The 22,907-nt window shown below is 34.1% G+C and overlaps 2 protein-coding genes across 2 annotated transcripts; one reads left to right on the top strand and one right to left on the bottom strand.

The window, feature by feature from the left end:
- Positions 1-4,396: 4,396 nt before the first annotated feature.
- LOC133317798 (aquaporin NIP2-1-like) lies at positions 4,397-7,627 on the bottom strand. The gene is made up of 5 exons (XM_061519686.1): positions 7,487-7,627; positions 6,850-7,074; positions 5,421-5,615; positions 5,254-5,315; positions 4,397-4,652 (listed from the first exon to the last, which is right to left on the bottom strand). Exons 1-5 carry the CDS (start codon positions 7,625-7,627, stop codon positions 4,397-4,399), a joined length of 879 nt encoding a protein of 292 aa, XP_061375670.1.
- Positions 7,628-8,934: 1,307 nt separating this feature from the next.
- On the top strand, positions 8,935-14,533 carry LOC133317799 (uncharacterized). The gene is made up of 6 exons (XM_061519687.1): positions 8,935-9,175; positions 9,857-10,359; positions 10,459-11,292; positions 11,387-12,517; positions 12,845-13,714; positions 13,871-14,533. Exons 1-6 carry the CDS (start codon positions 8,935-8,937, stop codon positions 14,531-14,533), a joined length of 4,242 nt encoding a protein of 1,413 aa, XP_061375671.1.
- The last annotated feature ends 8,374 nt before the right edge of the window (positions 14,534-22,907 follow it).

The following is a 22,907-nucleotide window of genomic DNA, read 5'->3' on the forward strand; positions in this document are numbered from 1 at the left end:
AAGACTAGTTTACTTATCTATTATTTTCTGTGTCCTAACTAATCAAATGGTAGCCCCTTTTGGTTCTCTGAAAATGCTCTCATGTATGTTAGGGCTGCCCTTTTGAGTTTATGGGCTCCTCCTTTATCACCCCATAGGGCTTGTTTGCCTTTAATGAGGGTGGCTTATTAATATGGTTAAGTGTTATCATATATGAAATTTCTTGTTATCTTAATCTTGTCCTGGCAAATCAATTATTAGTGGTTCCAATAAGGAATGAATGGCTGTAATTCGTAATGATGTATTGAACTATTTAATTTAAGAGGGAATTAGGTTATAGAGAAGTGCCCACGTTATATACTTTACCATTTCGATGAGAAAAAACTCTTTTTCTATTAATGCGATTTCTTAATAAGACTTTAATTTTATACTTCTATAACAACATTCATAAAGGCTTTTGAGACAAAGGTATAAATAGAGAGAAAAATAAATCTTATGTTATAAGAAAATTCTAATATCATGGATACATCAAATATGGGATTCACTATTTTAGAAAAATGAAAAAAAAAAGATACACTTTTTTATAATATGTATAGGAAGAATTTATTTTTTCATGGAATTTGAGAAAAACAAACCCCACAAATAGATAAGGTAAACTGATGGCCACTGAGTCACGCATCTTTCTCTCGAAATGTAGGAGCTCATTTTACTCCAGACAAGACATGTACTTTCTTCTGTATATCTTTATGGAGTAGGAACAATGACCATATAATGGGCTAAGACCTGAATCCTACCGTTTTTGTTAGGAGTTAATGTAACGTTCTATAGAAACTTTTTTTTTTTGGGTACAAAATTCTATAAAATATTAAAGATTGATGATCCAAATGACTCAGCTGAAAAGAATAAAATAATACAAATAATAAGAAAAATATAGAAATTTTGCTAGTTACGTATTAATTGAAAATGTATGCTTGTATGTGGTCTTTGCCATCAAGACTGGTATAATTACCTGAAATTCATAATATCTCAAGATTATTTATATGGTATCAGAGTTTGAGTGATTAAAAGGTCACAAGTTCGATTCTTACGATCCCCCACTTTCAAGTGGAATTAAAAAAAAAAAAAAAGTACAAAAAGATAAACTAGCCTGTGCAATTCCACGCTTCTAGCCTAAAGGGCTCTTGCGTGAGGGGGCGTGTTGAGATAAATAGTCTCACATTGATTATGTGGGCAACTAATGTGACCTTTATAAGGCCTTGGACACTCCTACTCTTGAGCTAACTTTTGGGGTGGTCTATCCTAAAGTTCTTTACACAGAATAAACTTGGGTTTGGGGAAATTCACGAGTAAGAAAATTCCATCCGAAGGGAATTGAAATTAAAATTATGATTCTGAATTGTGACTCCCTTTAGAGGTATTAGACATGATGTATCCAATATTAACAACGCATTTAAGAATTACAATAGAATTGATGTTCTAAAATGCTTACAAAAGCCAATCAGCCAATGCTCTAAATTCCTAAAGATGTATGTCAAATTGTACAAATAAATAAATAAATAAAGATGTATCTTAAATTCTTATTACACCTATTACTTCTAATCTTCTATAACTACGCAAGGATACTTTAAAATTCCTTCCGACCAAAATGCGATAAACTTATCATCTAAATTATATAAACAAAAGAGAAGCAATCGCTCAACAAAAAAAGAAAAAAGAAAAAAGAAAAAAGAAAAAAGAAAAAAGAAAAAAGAAAAAGAGAGAGAGTAAGCAGTCATTTGGTCTTCCAAAAATAAGTATATTGTGATACATTGATCCTTCATTTATTAGTAATATCAAAATATTTGTTCAGCAATAATTAATGTTATCAGTTTAGTCTCTAGAGAAATAATTTGATATATTAAATACTAATTTGATGGTGAAATAGAACTAATTCAATATCGCGTAGAATTTTTAAAAGATTAATTTTATAATAAATTAAGGTCATTAGATACAAGTAAATCAATAATTAAGATTTATTCTGAGATTTTTTTATTAAGTTGATTCTTCCACATTAATTTATGTCTAAAATCCATTTTAAAGAAATAAATGAAATAATAAAAATTTCACTTTGCCATTCATTTGAAAATACTCTTTATTTTTTCCTAAGTTTGTAAGAAAATTTCACTTTGCCATCCATTGTACAATATCTCAAATTACTTTTTTAAATATTTCAGCTCAAATTTGCAACTCAAATATATTTTTAAGATTATAAAGGAGATTTGTGCCCTGCAAGACGCTGCCAAATGTTCAGTCCATTCTCGCTTGTTGGCGTAGCGAGAATATGACGTGACATTTTGGCAAAATTTGATTGGAACATGGTATACTAGTACTTACTATTCATAAGGGCTGCATAATGGTCAATGTCCCCATTTTTCTTCAAAGCTAGGGCTATAAACCTACGAGACAACCTATATTATTTTATTTATTTTAAATAAAATAAAATAATATTGTACTTATTTTTTTATAATTTGATATGTGTAATTAGCATAGTTGTTAAAATATCGATTTATCACTACGATTTTACGATTTTTTTTCATCAAAACGATTTTAGTAATATTTCAAACGTTTTTACGATTTTTTTAGTTCTCTTTCGATTTTACTTAAAATCTCGATTTTAACAACATTAATAAGTTTTAATAGGCTAATAAACTTATATCATACATTTTGATATTTAAATATAGATCAAAACTATAATTTAACCAACAGTAGACCAATAAACTAGACTAAACTCAAAATATTTTACATATACCGTATTTGGACCAAAGTCTAACCTAATTCAATCCAATTACACCTTTACTTTTTATCAATTTTAGAAAGTGAGTGACCAGTACTATACAAGTACAAAATATTTTTTCAAGAGTAGGGGGAATATAGATTCTAGCTCAAGAATTTAAAATGTTGGTTTTTATCTTATTCATATGTGTTGAATTTATTTTTTATTTTTAGCTATTACAAGAGTGTTAATTTCAGTATTTTTCCTTGTTCATATTTGAGTCATCGAGTGATCCTATAAGCTATGGCAAGAAGCTCAGGCCCATGTTGGCTACAAGGTCTACTTCAGGGCCCATAACTTTGACCTTGGCCCACCCGATGATCCCACCTTCTGCGCCATCATCGACAACTGCCGCAAACTAGCATTCCCCCACCAAATACTCCGCCGCGACCAGGTCGCCGAGAAATTCTCCGGTATAATTTATCAACTAGCCCAATAGCCTATTCCAAACAACCAAAAAAATTCATGTAACGACTTACAACAATAATTTATCATTTTCAAGTTTTGTATAATTTCATAAGGGTATACACATAATTATGCTATCTCAAACCTCGTGCAATTATAGGATCTATTATATTTTTTTCAGAAAAACTTTACAAAAACTAAATTTAACCGTCCACAAATATTTCCAGAACAACAAATTAAATGCTGTTTCGAGTTTCTCATTGTATTAAAAATAATTAACATCGGAAATTCCGATCAAGCCAAAATCAGTTTTTTATTATTTCGTTTCTTTTCCAAATAATTATATTTGATTCAACTCATTTTATTTATTCCATTTTTGGAGAATAAAATAAAATTTTGAGTTTATTAACAATTTATACCATAACTTTAAAGTAATGTAACGATTGTAAAAAATAATATATTAAGAATGTAATGAAATTAAGTTTTCACTATTCTTCGTGTATAATCATATTTTCGTACTTGATCTCGATTGTCAAAGATCAATTATTGTAATAGTATGTTTTTTATTTTTTAAATTAAATAAAATTATTAACGGCATTATCTCTATTATACATTTTTAATAAATTTTAATTATTTCATTAATCACATCCCCTTCTAGTTCTAGGCACGTTGTGACATGTATGACCCACATGTCATGAGCACAACCAGACAGAAACTGCTGTCATAGCGTGACAAGCCATTAAAAAAGAAATTATAATACAGAAAAAAATAGCATAAAAAATAATTTATTAATCTTATATTTAAAAAAGAGAGTAAATATCTTTTTTGGTCCCTAACAAAAAATACGGTCTCCATTTTAGTCCTTTATAAAAATAAATTAGTCAGATAGTCCCTAACAAATTCAAGGTGGACCCATTTTAGTCCTTTTGAGGGACTAATATGGGTCTTTTTTGAATTTGTGAGGGACCACGATTTCAACTAAACGGGTCCACTTTGAATTTGTTAGAGACTAACTGACTAATTTATTTTTGTAAGAGATTAAAGTGGAGATCATATTTTTTGTCAGAGACTAAAAATTTACTCTGAAAAAACAAAATCAATACATGTCTGATCTTGAATGCCGAAACATTATATTGAACTTGAGATCCTCCAAGACATGTCATTCCAAAGGCTGAGGGGGCATTGTCCAAAACACTATTCTCAAACCGAGGTGAGGTGGTCGTTGTTACGAACTAGCTCAGTTTCATTCATCCTCTGGCGCAGCTTGAACGGAAAGGAAGATAGTGAAATTACAGAAGCTGGCTTATCAGTGCCCTGAATCACAGTGTAAGACCATGCACCTAAAATTGCCCCAGTAACTGGTCCAACCATATACACCCAAAGTCCCTTGTAGGATGCACTAGCAATTGCAGGACCTAATGTCCTTACTGGGTTCATTGATCCCCCTGATATTGGCCTGTATAAACACACAGGACAACTTTATCATTATCAAATTTTGTTCAATTAATAATTTTCAAAACATAAGATTATGTCATGCATGTCTCTAGCTTTCAACTCAATCTTTCATTAATATTCATCAACAGGCTTTGCCTATGAGAGACTTTGAGTCTCCGATTTTTAAGCTTTTTTTTTTGTCTGTGGTTATGCGTTTCCTGTCTTTCACCAATGTAAAAGGGGGAAGGAAAATAATTTTTTTTTTTAGTACAGTAACTTTGATCCTCAACAAAAAATTGTGGAGCTTATTTTAATCATTTAGAATAAAATATAAAATTTTAATCTTTTAGAAAAAAAAATCTAAGTCGTGGTCTTTTTGAAATTTAAAATAAATTCAGTTAATCGAAATCGTGGTCCTCTGAAATTTAAAAAGACCCACATTAATTTCTTAAAAAAATTAACACGAGTCTATTTTAAATTTTAGAATAACATGTATCAATTTTTTTTCATAAGAAATTAAATGGCGGAATGATATTTGTTGAATAGACAAAAAAATACTTTACTCTAAATTTTTTTTATAACTAAAAAAGAAAAGTTAATATTTTTTTTGTTGGTGTACTTACCCGGCGACAATGCCTGCTATGCTAACAGAAAAACCAACGGCTAGTCCTCCCAGCTCTCCTATCTGTCGAATGACAACATTTTAAGGTAATGAGTGTAATTATGTTCTGCTTTTGGGAAAGAACATATATACAGCTATCATTTTTAGCATGGTTGGTATTTATTTTACAGCATTTTTGTCGGTGGACACGGCAGTGGCTATGAACATCAAGGTGAAGGTGGAAACCATTTCCATGATTAGTGCTTGAATGTCTGATCCTGAAGGTGTCGTTTCCCCAAGCTGCTTTGCTGGATCTAACAGCGCTCTCACCGTATATGAAGCAGAAATAGCTCCTGTGAGTTGAGCTGCAATGTAAAATGGGACCTGCAACATAATCGTGGGCTAATTACGTTCCTGATCAGTATAATGGGTCTAAAACTACAACTAATCCATAAAATATGTTGGCCATCTAAAACTACAACCTCACTGATCTGAATTTCCTATGATTACTTATAACCTAAGGTGTTTTTTTTTTTTTTTTTTGGATTAGTGGGAGGGGATATGAAATGATATAAAGATATTTTATGGGAAATTGAACCCTCTCCACTTACGAAACAAATGCAGCATGCAATAAGAGAAACATTATACCCTATTTTATTATGTCTAATGCTAATCGAAGAATTTTAAATATTTGTTAAATATGTTAAGTAAAGTAAAAATCTCATTTGAATGAATAACAAAAGAAAAATGTTAATTTAATTTGATATGAAAGCTTAAAAATTGTGTCCTAGAAAAGCATATGAATACATGGGAAGGAAAGTATATACATAGAATATTATTATATTCTCAAGAATAAAGACTTGAATTTGTTAAGGGAGATAAAAACTATAGACGAGGAGCATCGAACCACTTGAAACCGCATAACACATTAATCCGACATTATGTATTCAAGGATCTAGTGAAATATTATTAACCTTGAATTAAATATAATCATTAAAGTTGGAGACAATAAAACATGCTATACATGTTGAGTGCTCTAGTATAAGATTATTGTCTAATTATCCCAAAGTGTATTTAACAGTTTCCCTCAATTGTCTCACGACTACTCCAAGACATTGTGGAACACTTATCAAAATGTCACTGTTCATCAAGTTTTATATCCAAATGCTACACAAACAGTGTTATTTCTCAATATACCACGTGAGCAAGTTTGCTGAGCACTATAGCAAACTCAATTTGCTGGTGTATCACGTTTCTAGTAGATATCAAGTACCAAGTTCGCTACTTGAGGTAACGGACTTGGTTGGAATGCATAATTTTTATGTATTGCAACCAAGTTCGCTACCTCAAGTAGCAAATTTGGTGTCCACTAAAAATGTGACACGTCAGCAAACTAAGTTCGCTACAGTGTCCAGCGAACTTGCCCACGTGACATATTGGAAAATAATACAGTTTGTCGCGTGATATTTAGATAAAAAATTTGGTCAACATGATATTTTAGTCATTGTTCCGGAAATTGTTATGTCATCGATTCAATAAGTTCGTGTGGGACCTTGTATGAGCACAAAAGAAGATTATATTAAAATATAAGAATAGCATTCTCACTATACAGACAAACCTGTTTCCAAGGAAAACGCCTCACGGCGGCAAAAGCTAAGGAGACTGCAGGATTCATGTGTGCCCCAGAGATGTGTCCAATTGCATAAATCATCACCGTTACAGTGAATCCTCCTGCAAGTGAACCTGCCAGTTTTGAGACTTTGTTTTCATCAATAGCATTAAGAGCAGAAGCACCACTTCCCAAAAAAACCAACAGATAGGTGCCTATTATCTCTGCAAATACCTGTTATATATATTGGATCAACAGGAACAATGATTATTTGTTTTCTTTCTATATAACAATTAAAAAAATAATTAATATAGGATTGAATAGATTCTTTTATCTGATATAAAGTATCATCATGTAAACTTATTTTATTCCTTTATAAATAAATTAACCTTGAAAAGAGAGCATATTAGAATGAAAAGTGAGAAAAAAAAAATCATTACATGAGCTCAAATGATATCATATTACACAAGAGAAGGAATGAAGATAAAACTGTCTACGCAGCATGCATATATCAAGTTCCTTTTCTCTTAAAATATGGCATGTGCATAAACCTTGCCATAATAAATAGAAATGAATATAATGTATGCTTCTCAGTTGGTGAGTGGATATCATGAAATGTAGAAATTAGAGAGTTTCTCTTAATTACCATTCTTGGAAAACCAGGAGGGTAATTCTGTGCAAGTTTTGCAAAAGAAAGACAATGGGATTGCTTATGGGTTCTTGGATTTTGCAGCTGATCATTTGTATCATTGATGAAGCTGCATATCTTTTGGTCTGTACCCTCCATCGTTGTTTATGGAGCTATTAAGAAATGTGATCTCTATGTTAACAATAAATTGCAGGGACTATGATTAATGACACTTTTATAATGTCCCTCATGTGCCACCTCAACGATTCCATATGTTAACAATAAATTTCGTGTAACTATAACTTTTTTTAAAATAATATATATAAGTTTAAAGAAATCGCGAGTTTCACCTTTAATTTAGTAAGTGCTTTTATTTTAATTTTTTAAAGTAACATCTTGAACTCTAAGCACACCTTATATAATTGATAAAATCTTTTAACATTAATCACGGTAAGTCATGGACTCTTAACACACAATTTAGTACAAGGTCGTGGAGTAGAACCATGAGTTAGTATAATTTTTTTAGTGATAAGTAATAGACTATATATAGCCACCATTGATCATAAGCTGTGACATGTTGGCATGATTTCGTTAGGGAAAAGGTAACTTTTCTTTATTTCTTTCTTTCTTTCTTACGTCGTTATATGAAATTCGGTTATTTACGCTTCCAAATATAGACTGCATTCGTCCAGTTTGTAATTGGATGGCTCAACTTCATTTAATTATGGTTTTAATGTTTCTAAAGTGAAAAAGCTTTGGGTTGAAAACTTAAAAAATTTAAAAAGGGTAGTCTAGTTTGTAATTGGATGGCTCAACTACATTCGCTCCCAAAACGACGTCGTTTTGGGTTGAAAAATTAAAAAATTATGATGAAAAAGACTATTATAACCCTGAAATAAATTATAATTACAAAAATACCTTGATTTCTGCCTCAAAACGACGTCGTTTTGCGCTCAATGTAGATAAGTTATCTACATTCACTTTAGAAAAAGTGAACCCATACAAATAATAGGGTAACCAAATATGTGAACGCGTAGATACACGCGCGTGATTTTTTTTTTTCTCTGTGCTAGGGTTGCTTTTCTTTACACTGTGTTTCAATGGAGGTTGATGATGGAGTTCAAGGATCTAATCAGGAGGATGATAGCTTGAAGAATGTGAGAGGTAGGAGCTTGCTAGAAGAGGAGAACTCTCCCCCGACTGGGAAGAAAATGAAAGGGGAAACATCGGATGACGCTACAATGGATGAGGAGATGCACGAGGATCTAGCTGATGCCTCTGTAGGGCAAAGCCCTAACCTCGTGATCCTAGAGGAGAAGATGATGGAAGCATTTGGAGGCTCTCGTGTGAAGGTCGTATCCTATAAGGATAAATTACTAAGATTGAACGGGAATGGAGGCCTGTCTGATAGTGAGGATGAGATTTGGGTCTCGCTATAGAAGAAGGAATATTAAGAAGCTTTACTGATGGAAGGCAAGGGTCAGGCTGGGGAAGAAGATCCCCTGTGTCCAAGACTCATCCTCTCTGCTGAGGAGCACAAGAGGGACTGCGAGAAGTGGAGTAAGGCCCTGATCATCAAGTTGCTGGGGAAGCGAATTGTCCTGAGGTTCCTGCTGGCCAGGCTGCAGAAGAGCTGGAATCTAGTAAGTTCCTTTGAAGCCATTGATCTAGATAATGGGTTCCTGTTACTGAGATTCCAGAATGATGGTGATTACCGTCATGTTTTGGAAGAAGGGCCCTGGATTGTTAATGACCACTAAGTGATTGTCCAAAGGTGGAGGCCCTTCTTCGATCCGTATGATGAGAGTGTCAAGAAATTGGCAGTTTGGATCAGAGTTCCTGGACTCCCAATTGAACTGTACACGATTTGAAACCTCTGGCGTATTGGGAACTTCTTTGGTCGTACCCTAAAAGTTGAGAGGAACTCCCTTAGGAAAAATGAAGTTGGGGAGGATCTTATTACTGAACGTGCCAAATTCGCTAGAATCTGTGTTGAAGTGGACCTGAGGAGGAGTTTCCTATCTAAATTTGTGATAGGAAGCAAGGTATATCAGGTTGGGTACGAAGGGCTGCATCTTATTTGTTTCAAATGTGGTATGTATGGTCATAGAAAAGACCATTGTCCTGCTGACCAGGTGGTCTATCCCTAACAAAAGGATGACATCTCAGATCAGGAGAAGGCTTTGGCTGGTGGTCCTACAGTATAACAGAAGGAGGTGAAAGTGGAAGAAGCTTTTGGGAGCTGGATGGTTGTCCAGAGACAACCAAAAAATAGGAAGTTGAAGGCTATACCAATCCCTCCAGGAAAGGTGGACAAGGTGGTGCAGGTGTAGAATCCTATTCTGGATGACCTTAATTCTAAGGGTTTGGTTAATTCTCATCTGGTAGGGAGTGAGTTTAGTGGCTTGGAGGTACGGAAGACTGTTGCTCATGTAAGCATAGAGGTTGGCAGTATTGCGGGATGTGTGGTTAGTGGAAATTCTTTAACTAGTCCTGCGCAAGAGTTGGTAAACACTAATCCTATAAAAGGAGGTAGTGTTGAATCCTCTGTCCTTAGTCCTCAGAAGAAAGGAAGATCTCTTGAGGTTGGAACTAAGAAGAATGTGGTAAAAGAAGGTAAAGACAGACCTAAATTTGGGATCAAGCAAGCTTTAAAGAAGAATGGGATTGAAAATGTTCCTCCTGTCCCTATGGCTGATGGTCTGTCCAAAGGTCCAGTTAAGGGTAAGCTTAAGAACTTGGCTGGTTCGGAGGGTCCCAATATTTTGGGTAGTTCTATCTCCAACAGTGTTAAAAAAGATCTTGGTGGTGCTTGCTGTGGGGATCCAGACTCTAAAACATATGTTCCAGGTTCAAGAAATGTGGAGAGTTTTACCAATTTGGTGGGGGGGGTACACCTTCCCACCAGGTATGTAGATAGCCTTTGGGGCTGTTCTCTTTGTACAGATTTTGTTTTTTGCATTCATGTCTGTTTTGTCTTGGAATTGCAGGGGGTGGGTAAGACTAGCTTTCCTACCCTCATTAGGGATTTAAAATTCAGATTTAAAATTAGTATTATGGCCTTGCTGGAGACCCGTGTAGGGGTTTTGAAAGGAGATGATATTATTAGGAAGCTAGGCTTCTCTAGTTTCTTTAGTCAAGAGCATGTGGGATTTTTTGGAGGGATCTGGTTACTTTGGGAGGGCAACTTGGTGGATGTGGAGGTATTGATCCATCATCATCAGTTTGTCCATACCAAGGTGACTTATTTGGACTCAAAGAAGGTTGATTTTATCACCTTTGTCTATGGGAGTCCTAGGAGGATGGAGAGAAGAGCTTTGTGGCTCGAATTGGAGGATATCAGTTATGGCATGACTGATCCTTGGTTGGTTCTGGGGGATTTCAATGATATCCTTTATGCTTTTGAGAAGATTGGGGGTCAGGAGCTTTGTTGGAAGGGTATGGATGAGTTTAATCAGTGTCTTTTTAACTGCAATGTCAGTGATATGGGGTTTAAAGGCCCTGATTTTACTTGGAAAAGGGGTAGGCTTCAAGAGAGGCTGGATAAAGCCTGTTTTAGTGAAGCAAGGAACATTTCTTGGCCCAACAGGTTTGTTTCCCATCTTCCCTTCTACAATTCGGATCACAGGCCTATCCTCTTATGTAATGAGATGGTATCTGTTCCTATGGAACACTCTAGAAGCTTTAAATTCATGGCAGCCTGGCTAACTGACTCTAGATTCGGGGAATTGGTTAGAAGTTGTTGGGAAAATGGGAATTGGATGACTGCTAGGAGGAAATTTGAGGTTGATGCTAGATTTTGGCACCAGAATGTCTTCAAGGAGGTTATTAAGCAGAAAAAGTAGGCTTTATTCTCGGCTGAATGGCCTGGATTCATATAAGTATGGGAGATATGATCACAATACTGAACTGTTGCAGAACGAATTATGGAGGAAACTTCAGTCTGTTCTGGTGAAGGAAGAACTGACTTGGTTTCAAAGACCTCGTAACCAATGGCTGAAATTTGGTGGCAAAAATACCAGATTTTTTCATGCATCAACAGTAGCTAGGAGAAGGCACAACAGAATTGTGACCCTGAAAGATGAGGGTGGTAACTGGATAGCTGATTCTGAGAGTCTGGTCCAGTTGGCTGTTTCTTTCTACCAAGACCTCTTCACTATTGAGGGTGTGAGGGAAGACAAATTTCCTATTCAGAAGGTGTTTCCTAGGTTGGCTGAGTGTGATAAGAGGAGGCTGGCTTTGGTTCCATCTAAGGAGGAAATAAAAAGGACAGTTTTTATGATGGAGAAATTCAAAGCCCGTCCTGATGAACTGAGTGCCATTTTTTTCCAGAGTCAATGGGGCACTGTGGGTGATTCTGTTTGTAGCCTGGTGATGGATGTCTTCAATAAGCCTGAGATGGTTAGGGATATAAATGGCACCTTAATTTGCTTAATCCCTAAGAAGGAAAGTCCTGAGAGTATAAGGGATTTTAGACCCATTAGTTTGTGTAATGTGGTCTATAAAATCATTACAAAAATCATTGTTGGGAGGCTGAAGGATCTGCTACCGAGAATTGTCTCCCTTAATCAATGTAGTTTTATTAAAGGTAGACAAGGGTTTGATAATGTCATCATAGTCCAGGAGGTTATTCATTCTATGAGAGTAAAGAAAGGAAGCCAAGGGTGGATGATGATAAAGGTAGACTTAGAGAAGGCATATGATAGGCTAGATTGGAGCTTTATCCTGGAGACCTTGGATGACATAGGCCTGCCTGAACCCCTATCTCTTTTGATTTATAAGTGTATATCTACTTCTTCCATGAGTCTGCTTTGGAATGGTGTTGTTACAAAGGAAATTTTTCATGAGAGAGGCATCAGGCAGGGGGATCTTATTTCCCCTCTTCTGTTTGTTCTTTGCATGGAGAAATTGTCCCAACTCATCCAGGTGGCAGTTGATTCTAGGGCCTGGAAGCCTATTTTCTTAAGGAAGAAGACACCTCCTATTTCTAACCTACTCTTTGCTGATGATATTATTATTTGTGCTGAAGCCAGTGTAGAGCAAGCCCAGGTGATTAATTAGGTTTTGAGGACTTTTGCTGATGCTTCAGGTCAGAAGGTGAGCAAGGATAAGACTAGAATTTTTCTCTCAAAGAATGTATGTTTCAACAAAGCTATTGAAATCAGTGAGGTTTTAGGGATGGGGATCACCTTAGATCTAGGTAAATACCTTGGTATACCTCTTCATCATAAGAGAACTACCAAGTGTACTTTCAGGAATATCCTTGACAGATTGTAGGATAGATTATCCAGGTGGAATCTAACTTCCCTCTCTTTGGCTGGAAGGTCTGTTTTAGCTAAATCAGTGTTGGAAGGAATGCCTGCCTACTCTACGTAGTCTACAGTGTTACCTTTGGGGGTGTGCAATGAGATTGAGAAGATAACCAGGAATTTCATTTGGGGATCTTCTCAAAGCCAAGGGAAAGTTCATCTGGTGAGCTGGAATAGGGTTTGCAGACCAAAGAAAGATGGTGGGCTAGGTTTCAGAGATCAGAAGCTCATTAATAGAGCTTACTCCATGAAACTGGGTTTTGATATCCTATCTAACAGGGATAGCTTGTGGGTTAAAGTGCTTCAAAATAAGTATAAGGTGGAGGAATCTTTTATGCCAACTCTCAGAAAAAGCAACTGTGCTTCAAACACTTGGAGAGGCATTCAGAAAGTGTGGGATCAGGTTTTAGAGGGATCTAGGATTATCATTGGGACTGGCTCAAACACCTCCTTTTGGTATGATAGGTGGGTGCCCAATATTGGTAGATTGGTTGACTGGTCCTTATCAAACATTCCTGAAGCTATGAAGCATTGGAAAGTTTCTGACTGTGTCCAGAGGGGTAGTTGGGATTGGGACAAGTTCAGTCCTTTCCTTAGCAAGGATATCCTAGTGGCTATTGAGAAAATTATGTCTTCCTTTAATTATGATGAGATGGACAGGGTGATTTGGAGTCCCTCTAATTCTGGTTCCTTTTCTGTTAAATCTGCTTATAACTTGCTTGCTAATCCGAGTGTGAGCTCTATTTCTTTGCAGTGGGATACTATTTGGAAATGGGCAGGTCCCCAAAGGATCAAATTCTTCTTATGGTTGGCTGCTGGGAATAAGTTGCTAACGAATGCTGAAAGGTTTCGTAGGCACTTTTCAACCTCGGAAGCTTGTCCTAGTTGCCAGAATCTAGTGGATGATACAGATCATATCTTGAGAAAATGTCCTTGGGTTTGTGAGGTTTGGAAATTCTAGGTTGGTAACAATGATATGAAGACTTTTCTTGATTTGGATCTGGGTAGTTGGCTGGATGAGAATCTGCATAGGAGAAAAATCAAAAAATAATGGAGGCTCCTTTTTGGTGTGATCTGCTGGCTAGTGTGGAAGGATCGTAATAGCTTAGTCTTCAACAACAAAAGTTCCTCCCCCCAAGGTTTGTTCTCTCAAGCTTCAATCTATGTTGCTAATATCAACACTGCCAATGGTATGCTGTCAGCTGCTGGTCTTGTTCCTGTGGGATATGAAGAGATTTTGGTGAGTTGGTGTCCTCCTTGGCCTGGTTGGATTAAAATTAATACTTATGAGGCCTTTTCTGAGAGGTTGTCATATAATTCTTGTGGTGGGGTAGCCAGGGATGAATTGGGGAACTGGATTTCAGGGTTCTACAAGAGATTATACCCTGAATCGGTGTTGATGGGAGAGCTCTGGGGTATCTTGATTGGCCTAGATTGGGCTTGGGGGTATGGTTCTAAACAAATTATGATTGAAAGCGACTCCTTGGTGGCTGTTCATCTCGTGAAAGAAGGCTGTGTGAAGTCCCATCCTTGTCATGAGATGGTATACAGAATCAGAGCTATGATGGATAAAGATTGGAAGGTTGAGATTGACCATGTGTTTAGGGAGAGTAACCAAGTGGCGGATTGGCTGGCTTCTAGTGGTAGGCAGTATGTTTGGGATACTCAATGGCATGAAAGTTGCCCTTTGGGTTGTGCAAAGTTGGTTTTAGATGATAGGAGGGGCATTATGTTGCCCAGAAACTTTGCTGTGTAGTTCTCTTTTCTTTCCTATATATACAAAAAAAAAAGCGAACCCATTAATTATATGTAGAATTACTTTTAACTATAAAATAAAATAAATTTTACAGTTGAAATCATGTAAAATTTTTAAAAAGTTATAGAAGATCTCAATGTCATGTCATATATATATATATATATATATATATATATATATATATATATATATATATATATATAATTTCAAGACTAAAAAACTATGTAAGTGATAATTTCTATAATTATGTTGATTTGATAATTTTAATATTAAGTTATATAATCCCACAATTCTAAAAAGGTATATAAGATCTCGATCCCATAATTATAATAATTTGATAATTTTAATATTGTTATTAACGGTACTACAACATAATTGTGGGAATTAGAAATATTGTTAACACAATATTATTTGACATTTTATTTATTATTAGGTGATGTTTCATATTATTTATGAAATGTTACATCATAATAATAAAAGGTATTTCTAAAAAAAGTATTTAAAAATTATATTGATGTCGTAATTTTTATTATTAAGAGTATAAATTAATTAGACGGCCTACGACTTATCTTAAGATTAGTCAAACCTAACATAATATATTTAGTAAAATAAAATAATTATTTATAAAAAAGCTTATTTAAGAAATAGTCATTGACCTACTTGTAAAAGTATAGACTTATAAACCTATAAATTGATTTTAAATATAATAAAGTAATAAAAAATTTAATTAACTTTTTTGGTGACAAGCTTAGAAAGCCTAATAGACTTTATTAGGCTAATACCATAACCAAGAGTAGTCTGAGTGGGGATATACTGAAAAACACAGTGAGAGGGAAAAAGGTTACTGAACAGTTAAGCTTTGAAGTTAATTGGCTCACAGAGAGTAAGTTGTATTCAAGAGAGGGTACAACCAACACAGAGTCTAGAAAGAAGCTATCAGAAAGGGTTAAGGATCCTTGACCAATAATTTTTGAGGTACCCTCATTGGCAACGGATTGAGAAGAATTACAGAGATTGAACAACTGGGAAGAATCTTTAATCATATGATTAGAAGCACCTGTGTCAATTATCCAAATATTATTCCCAGACAGTGTATAGAAAGCAAGAGACTTACCCAAAATATCGGATTGAGTAAAATTGGCAGCAGGGACAGGACATCTCTAGCGGAGACAATGGTCATGGCTTTGGCAGGTATTTTCTTCCAGGGACGTTTATTGAAAATCTCACTATTCAGGATACCCAATCAGCTCTTAACACATCTGTTTAGAATGACTAGAATCATCACAATGAGAGCAAACCACGGAGAAACTGCAACTAGAGAGATGCTTCGCGCGCGATTTTTCGGACTGGTGAAGAGTTCCAGTGCGAGAATTATGGGCCAGCAGGGTTGAAGATTCAGATGAGGTTTTGGGATTGTTCATGGGAAAATAGAAATTCGAAATGGGTAACAGAAAAAGAAATTTGAGTCAGGAAAATTGAACAATACGATATGGGAGGTTTAATGAAAATAGGTTCCTGGATAAGAAATGCTCTGATATCATGTCAAAACAATGGTGTCATCTTATGAATATTTCTGCATATTTATTCTTCCTCTACTGAGGTAATTATATACATTAATGAGGACTCTAGGTCTATACAAATTAGCTGTCAATCAGCTATGAATAAGGAAATGAATAACTTGTTACTATTTCTATTTAAAACAAATCTCCTATGATTATGCCAATCAACTGCAAATAAGAAAATTAATCTATTTAATACAAATCTTCTATGATTATGTAACTGTGTAATCAATGATTAAAATTCCAACAATTGTATAACTCAACAAATGTTATCTCATTTCAATAGGTGGGACGAAAGAGAGAGAAAGAAAGAAAAAGTTGGGGAGAGAGAAAAGAAAAAATAGAAAAATAAAAAATTAATAAAGTGTCATATTCTTATCAGAGGGAAAAGTCCAGGACCATACTAAATTTTTTCCTATCTATTTATTAATTTGCACCCCTAATATACCAATGAATAAATTAGTTATTTTTTTTATGTTAACCAATATTTGATTTTGGGTTTCAATCTCTCCACCCATTCTCTCTAGGAATTGCGTTTCACATGGTTTGGGTTGAAAAATTAAAAAATTATGATGAAAAAGACTATTATAACCCTAAAATAAATTATAATTATAAAAATACCTTAATTTCTGCCTCAAAACGACGCCGTTTTGGGCTCAGTGTAGATAAGTTATCTACATTCACTTTAAAAAAAGCGAACCCATTAATTATATGTAGAATTACTTTTAGCTATAAAATAAAATAAATTTTACAGTTGAAATCATGTAAAAATTTTAAAAAGTTATAGAAGATCTCAATGTCATATATATATATATATATATATATATATATAATTTCAAGACTAAAAAACTATGTAAGTGATAATTTCTATAATTATGTTGATTTGATCATTTTAATATTAAGTTATATAATCCCACAATTCTAAAAAGGTATATAAGATCTCGATCCCATAATTCTAATAATTTGATAATTTTAATATTGTTATTAACAGTACTACAACATAATTGTGGGAATTAGAAATATTCTTAACACAATATTAATTGACATTTGATTTATTATTAGGTGATGTTTCATATTATTTATGAAATGTTACATCATAATAATAAAAGTTATTTCTAAAAAAAATATTTAAAAATTATATTGATGTCGTAATTTTTATTATTAAGAGTATAAATTAATTAGACGGCCTACGACATATCTTAAGATTAGTCAAACCTAACATAATATATTTAGTAAAATAAAAATTATTTATAAAAAAGCTTATTTAAGAAATAGTCATTGACCTACTTTTAAAAGGATAGACTTATAAACCTATAAATTGATTTTAAATATAATAAAATAATAAAAAATTTAATTAAATTTTTTGGTGACAAGCTTAGAAAGCCTGATAAACTTTATTAGGCTAATACCATAACCAAGAGTAGTTCGAGTGGGGATGTACTGAAAAACACAGTGAGAGAAAAAAAGGTTACTGAACAGTTAAGCTTTGAAGTTAATTGGCTCATAGAGAGTAAGTTATATTCAAGAGAGGGTACAACCAACATAGAGTCTAGAAATAAGCTATCATAAAGGGTTAAGGATCCTTGACCAATAATTTTTGAGGTACCCCTATTGGCAGTGGAAATAACGGATTGAGAAGAATTACAGAGATTGAACAACTGGAAAGAATCTTTAATCATATGATCAGAAGCACCTGTGTCAATTATCCAAATATTATTCCCAGACAATGTATAGAAAGCAAGAGACTTACACAAAATATCGGATTGAGTAAAATTGGCAGTAGGGACAGGACATCTCTAGCGGAGACAATGGTCATGGCTTTGGCAGGTATTTTCTTCCGGGGATGTTTATTGAAAATCCCACTATTTAGGATACCCAATCAGCTCATAACACATCTGTTTAGAATGACTAGAATCATCACAACGAGAGAAAACCACGGAGAAACTGCAACTAGAGAGATGCTTCACGCGCGATTTTTCGGAATGGTGAAGTTGTCCAGTGAGAGAATTATGGGTCAGCAGGGTTGAAAATTCGAAGGAGGTTTTGGGATTGTTCATGGGAAAATAGAAATTCGAAATGGGTAACAGAAAAAGAAATTTGAGTCAGCAAAATTGAACAATACGATGTGGGAGGTTTAATGAAAATAGGTTCCTGGATCAAAAATGCTCTGATACCATGTCAAAACAATGGTGTTATCTTATGAATATTTCTACATATATATTCTTCTTCTACTGGGGTAATTATATACATAAATGAGGACTTTAGGTCTATACAAATTAGCTGTCAATCAGCTATGAATAAGGAAATGAATAACCTGTTACTATTTCTTTTTAATACAAATCTCCTATGATTATGCCAATCAACTGCAAATAAGAAAATTAATCTATTTAATACAAATCTCCTATGATTATGTAACTGTGTAATCAATGATTAAAATTCCAACAATTGTACAACTCAACAAATATTATCTTATTTCAATAGGTGGGACGAAAGAGAGAGAAAGAAAGAAAGAGAAAGAGCTGGGGAGAGAGAAAAGAAAAAAGAGAAAAATAAAAAATTAATAAAGTGTCATATTCTTATTGCAGGGACCATAAAGTCCATGACCATATTAAATTTTTCCCTATCTATTTATTAATTTGCACCCCTAAATTATACCAATAAATAAATAAATTAGTTATTTTTTTTTTATGTTAACCAATATTTGATTTTGGGTTTCAATCTCTCAGCCCATTCTCTCTAGGAATTAATTTGCACCCCTAAATTATACCAATAAATAAATAAATTAGTTATTTTTTTTATGTTAACCAATATTTGATTTTGGGTTTCAATCTCTCAACCCATTCTCTCTAGGAATTGCGTTTCACATGGTTTGAACTAACTACTCTTTGAACAGATCAAATTCATCTAGCCGAAACACCACAAAACCAACAACTCTTGGGTATTCATTTTTTTTTTTTATATATCTCTGGGATAGGGATTGGTATTTTAGTTATTTATATATTCATATTAGAGTTTTTTTTTTTTTTTTGGTAATCATATTAGAGTTTGATTTTGTTATAATCTAATGCTTCAAATTAGTACCCTAAATGAAAAAAATACAATAGTAAAGGCTAATTTAATAAAACAATGACAATACTTGAATTCAGTTAGATTAAAGATAAAGAGTATAAGTATTATCAACCATTGTTCCTGTTGATCCAATTTATCAGGTATTTGCAGAGATTATAGGCACCTATCTATTGTTGTTTATGGGAAGTGGTGCTGCTATACCTTAAAGAAACCGCAGCTAAATTGAGCAAGATATACCTTAGAGTTTTACGTTTAGGGATAGATCCATTTTTTCTTGTAGTATGAATGGGATAAAATCAATTCACCCATCTTGAGTTCCTCTAGCTAATAACAGAGGAGATACTATAGGCACCTATCTATTGGTGTTTGTGGGGAGTGGTTTGGCTGCTCTTAATGCTACTGATGAAAACAAAGTCTCAACACCAGCAGCCTCAATTACTGGAGGATTCATCTTAAAGGTGATGATTTATGCGATTGGACACATCTCCGAGGCACACATGAATCCAACAGTTTCCTTATAGCTTCTGCCACCGTGAGCCATTTTCCTTGAAAACTGGTTTGTCTGTATAGTGAGTGCTATTATTTTATTCTAATATAATCTTATTGTGCTCATACATTGTCCCCACACGTACGGCTTCTTGTTTGAATAAAAGGACATAACAATGTCTTGGAGTACTCATAAGACAATTGAGGAAACTGTTGAATACACTTTGGAATATATACTTGGAAAATAAGGGCATTATTTTTAAGCGGATGATGCAGAGAAATAATGCGTGTTATAGAGACATTTCTTTTTTTATAAAAAGCGGGACTCACCAATACAAGCAAAAAAAAATAAAAATCATTACACAGTATATTTTCGAGAATATACTTGTGTTAAAAAATAATATAAATCATTAAAAAGAGACAATCATCCAACATCTTAAGGTTTTGGGTTGAAATTGTTCTTTATATGATTTCAGAGCTTCAGTGACCATACAAAGTCGCGAGTTTGATACCCCATTTGTAAAATTAAATAAGCATAAAGTAAAACAAAAAAAATTGGGCTATGCAATATCCATGTTTCAAGTCCAAAGAGCTCTTACGTAAGGTGTGTGTTAAAGAATAATATAAATCATTAAAAAAATATCACCTAAACTTTAAAGTTTTGGATTGAAATGATTCTTTACACTGTATGTGACAGAAAACTCTTTCTGCAATAAAAACAGAAAAAAGTTTTATGGGTAAATAATCTTATAATATACCAGTACTCAACATGTATAACGTCTTCTATTTTGTCTAAATTTAATTACCATATTTAATTTATGCGACGTTTAGTTGAGGAGAAATTTTTTGAATACTAGGGAAATGTAATTACTAGGAAAATGGTTGAAAAGTGAATTTGGTAGGAAAATGTAAAAAAAGTTGTTTGGTTGACCGAAATTTACCAGGGAAATTTATTTAAATTTGCAAAATCTATGTTCGGGAGAAACTTCCCACCTATTTTTTCACTTCCCCAGATATCTCAAAATACTACATCTCAAGTAGTATTTTGTAACAGTGAATTTCATCCAAAAATCAACACAAAAATCATTTCTCCATTTATCCTATTTGCCTAGTATTTTTTTCAAAAACCTGAACCAAACGTGGTATTTTTTAATATCCACTTACACTTTCCTATCAATCCCAAAATAAAACTTGTACCAAACACTACCTTAAGGTTACTTAATGTCAGATGGTAAGTTTTGCAAAAGAAAGAGACAAGGGGATTGCTTATGATGGGTTCTGGGATTTTACAGCTGATCATTTGTATCATTGATGAAGCTGCATATCTTTTGGTCTGTCCCATCCATCGTTGTATGATGTTCTGTGTTTGTGTAATTAAATTACTCAAATAATATTCCTCCACACAACGTCCATCACTGGCCAGGTTCGATCTTTTAGGTGGCGTTTGGTTCAGGAAATTTTTTTGAAATAGTAGTGAAATGTAATTACTAGGAATGTGTAGGGAAAGTGAGATATATAGGAAAGTTTAAAAAATGTTGTTTGGTTGGATAAAATTTTACTGGGAAAATTGAGTAAAATTTCTGAATGTGTGTTTGGTTGAAGATAAAATATTGATGGGTAAATTTAGTTAAATTACAATATAACCCTTTAAAAATAATCCTTTATTTTACAAACTGATTTATCCAACGGCAATATCCACGTGGTCACAAACCTGTGTTTATGTTTGCCATCTCTGTCTCTCTCTCTCATTTTGTCTCCGTCTCCGTGTGTGCTTCCAATTTGACGTCAACCATACGACTGTGGTTCCAATCGCCGGCAACTTTGAGAAAACCCCAAGGTTAGAGATGACGCACTTGTTCTGCGTTGTTTAATTTGTCGCATATATTAGGGTTCGAGTTCCCAAAGCCACCATTAGAGCTGTCAAAAAGCTACTAACCCCATGGGCCACCCCTTTAACCCTCATTTTCAGCCCTCCCGATTTTGTGCCCCCTTTTTTCCGGCCGTCGTTCTTTTTGGGTTACAGTAGGGTGAACTGGGGGGTCAGCCCCTGTATCAAAACCTAATTTCTCTTTGTCGTCGTTCTTCTTCTCCACGACGATTTTTTTCTTTTTCTTCCTGTCTTACTTCTTCTTCTTCACGAAGGTTGTTCGACTCGTTCTTGTTCTCCTCTGTTTTTCTTAGGATTTTTCTGGTTGCTTCATATGTTATCATGAGGTGTTTTCCCTTTAACTTTGAAAATTAATCTGGGGTTTTTTTTTTCAATTAAAATTGTGCTTTCGAGTAACTTAAGGCTTCTTGTTGAAATTTTCTTTGATTTTGTGTATTTGTGTGCAGAGGTTGATATACCAGCTTTGCAAGGGTGTTATTTTCTTGCCACTATCGTCGAATCTTGCACAGGTATTTGTTGTTTTGAAGGACCAATGAGATTTTTGTATTCTCATTAACTATTTGGCATGCAATTTGTTCAAACTGATATGCTCTTGTTGCCTTGGTTCTAACAATTTTAACGATGGTACTGGGTGATGAGTATTTTCATTACATGAACATAATGTATTAACATAAAAATGCTTTATCAAAACCTTGTTTGCTTTCTCTTATGCTTAAACTTGTGGCTTGTCTTTGATTGCTGATCCGAAAATGTTAAGAAGAGAGGAATGTGGTGTGTTGGGAGATTGTCATTTTACTTGTATGATGTGGAAGCCACTTTTAATTCTACTAAAGGCCTCTGTTTGTTTGTTATAAAAAGATTGTAATTTTGTTATACTATAGTTGCTTCCCTTAAGCTAGTTGGTAACTTTTAGCTTCTTCGTTTTTTTTTCACCCATAACATCATCCTAATTGATAACTGAGAGAATATAGTTTAGCCAGCACCAAAGGTATAAATTTATAATAATGGTATTTTTTATATTCATGAATCTTAGATAAAAATCATAATTGCATATACCCGAACCTTTTATCCATTTAGACCAATTGCGTCCGTAATAACCCCTCTTTTGTTACTTTGTCTAAGTAAAAGTTCAACATTGTTAAAGTGGTCCTAATTAATGGCATGGATCTGAAACCTCTGAAGTTTGGATTGGACCCGTGGTGGGAGTTGATCGGAGAGGTTATGAAATTGGATTTGATTTCTTAAATAATAAATATCAAACTAGTAATAATGAACTAAAACTCTTAATGGTGCTCAGGCTCATAACCCAGTTAGCCAGTATAATAAAGTAGCCCCTATCTTCCCCAATTTGTGGACCCTGTACAATAAATAT

The sequence above is a fragment of the Gastrolobium bilobum genome, unplaced genomic scaffold (genome assembly GCF_033153095.1).
Source record: "Gastrolobium bilobum isolate Gb01-03AN ecotype WA unplaced genomic scaffold, APGP_CSIRO_Gbil_v1 utg1481, whole genome shotgun sequence".
NCBI lineage: Eukaryota > Viridiplantae > Streptophyta > Magnoliopsida > Fabales > Fabaceae > Gastrolobium > Gastrolobium bilobum.

Excerpts from the sequence above, each read along its gene's own strand:
- LOC133317799 (XM_061519687.1), top strand. The coding sequence starts at position 8,935 with ATGGAAGGCAAGGGTCAGGCTGGGGAAGAAGATCCCCTGTGTCCAAGA. Across the intron at positions 9,176-9,856 it reads ACTGAGATTCCAGAATGATG|GGAGTGAGTTTAGTGGCTTG; the intron begins GTGATTACCGTC and ends CTCATCTGGTAG. Across the intron at positions 13,715-13,870 it reads TCTTGAGAAAATGTCCTTGG|GATCGTAATAGCTTAGTCTT; the intron begins GTTTGTGAGGTT and ends CTAGTGTGGAAG.
- LOC133317798 (XM_061519686.1), bottom strand. The coding sequence starts at position 7,627 with ATGGAGGGTACAGACCAAAAGATATGCAGCTTCATCAATGATACAAAT. Across the intron at positions 7,075-7,486 it reads CTCCTGGTTTTCCAAGAATG|GTATTTGCAGAGATAATAGG; the intron begins GTAATTAAGAGA and ends TATATATAACAG. Across the intron at positions 4,653-5,253 it reads ATAGCAGGCATTGTCGCCGG|GCCAATATCAGGGGGATCAA; the intron begins GTAAGTACACCA and ends GTGTTTATACAG.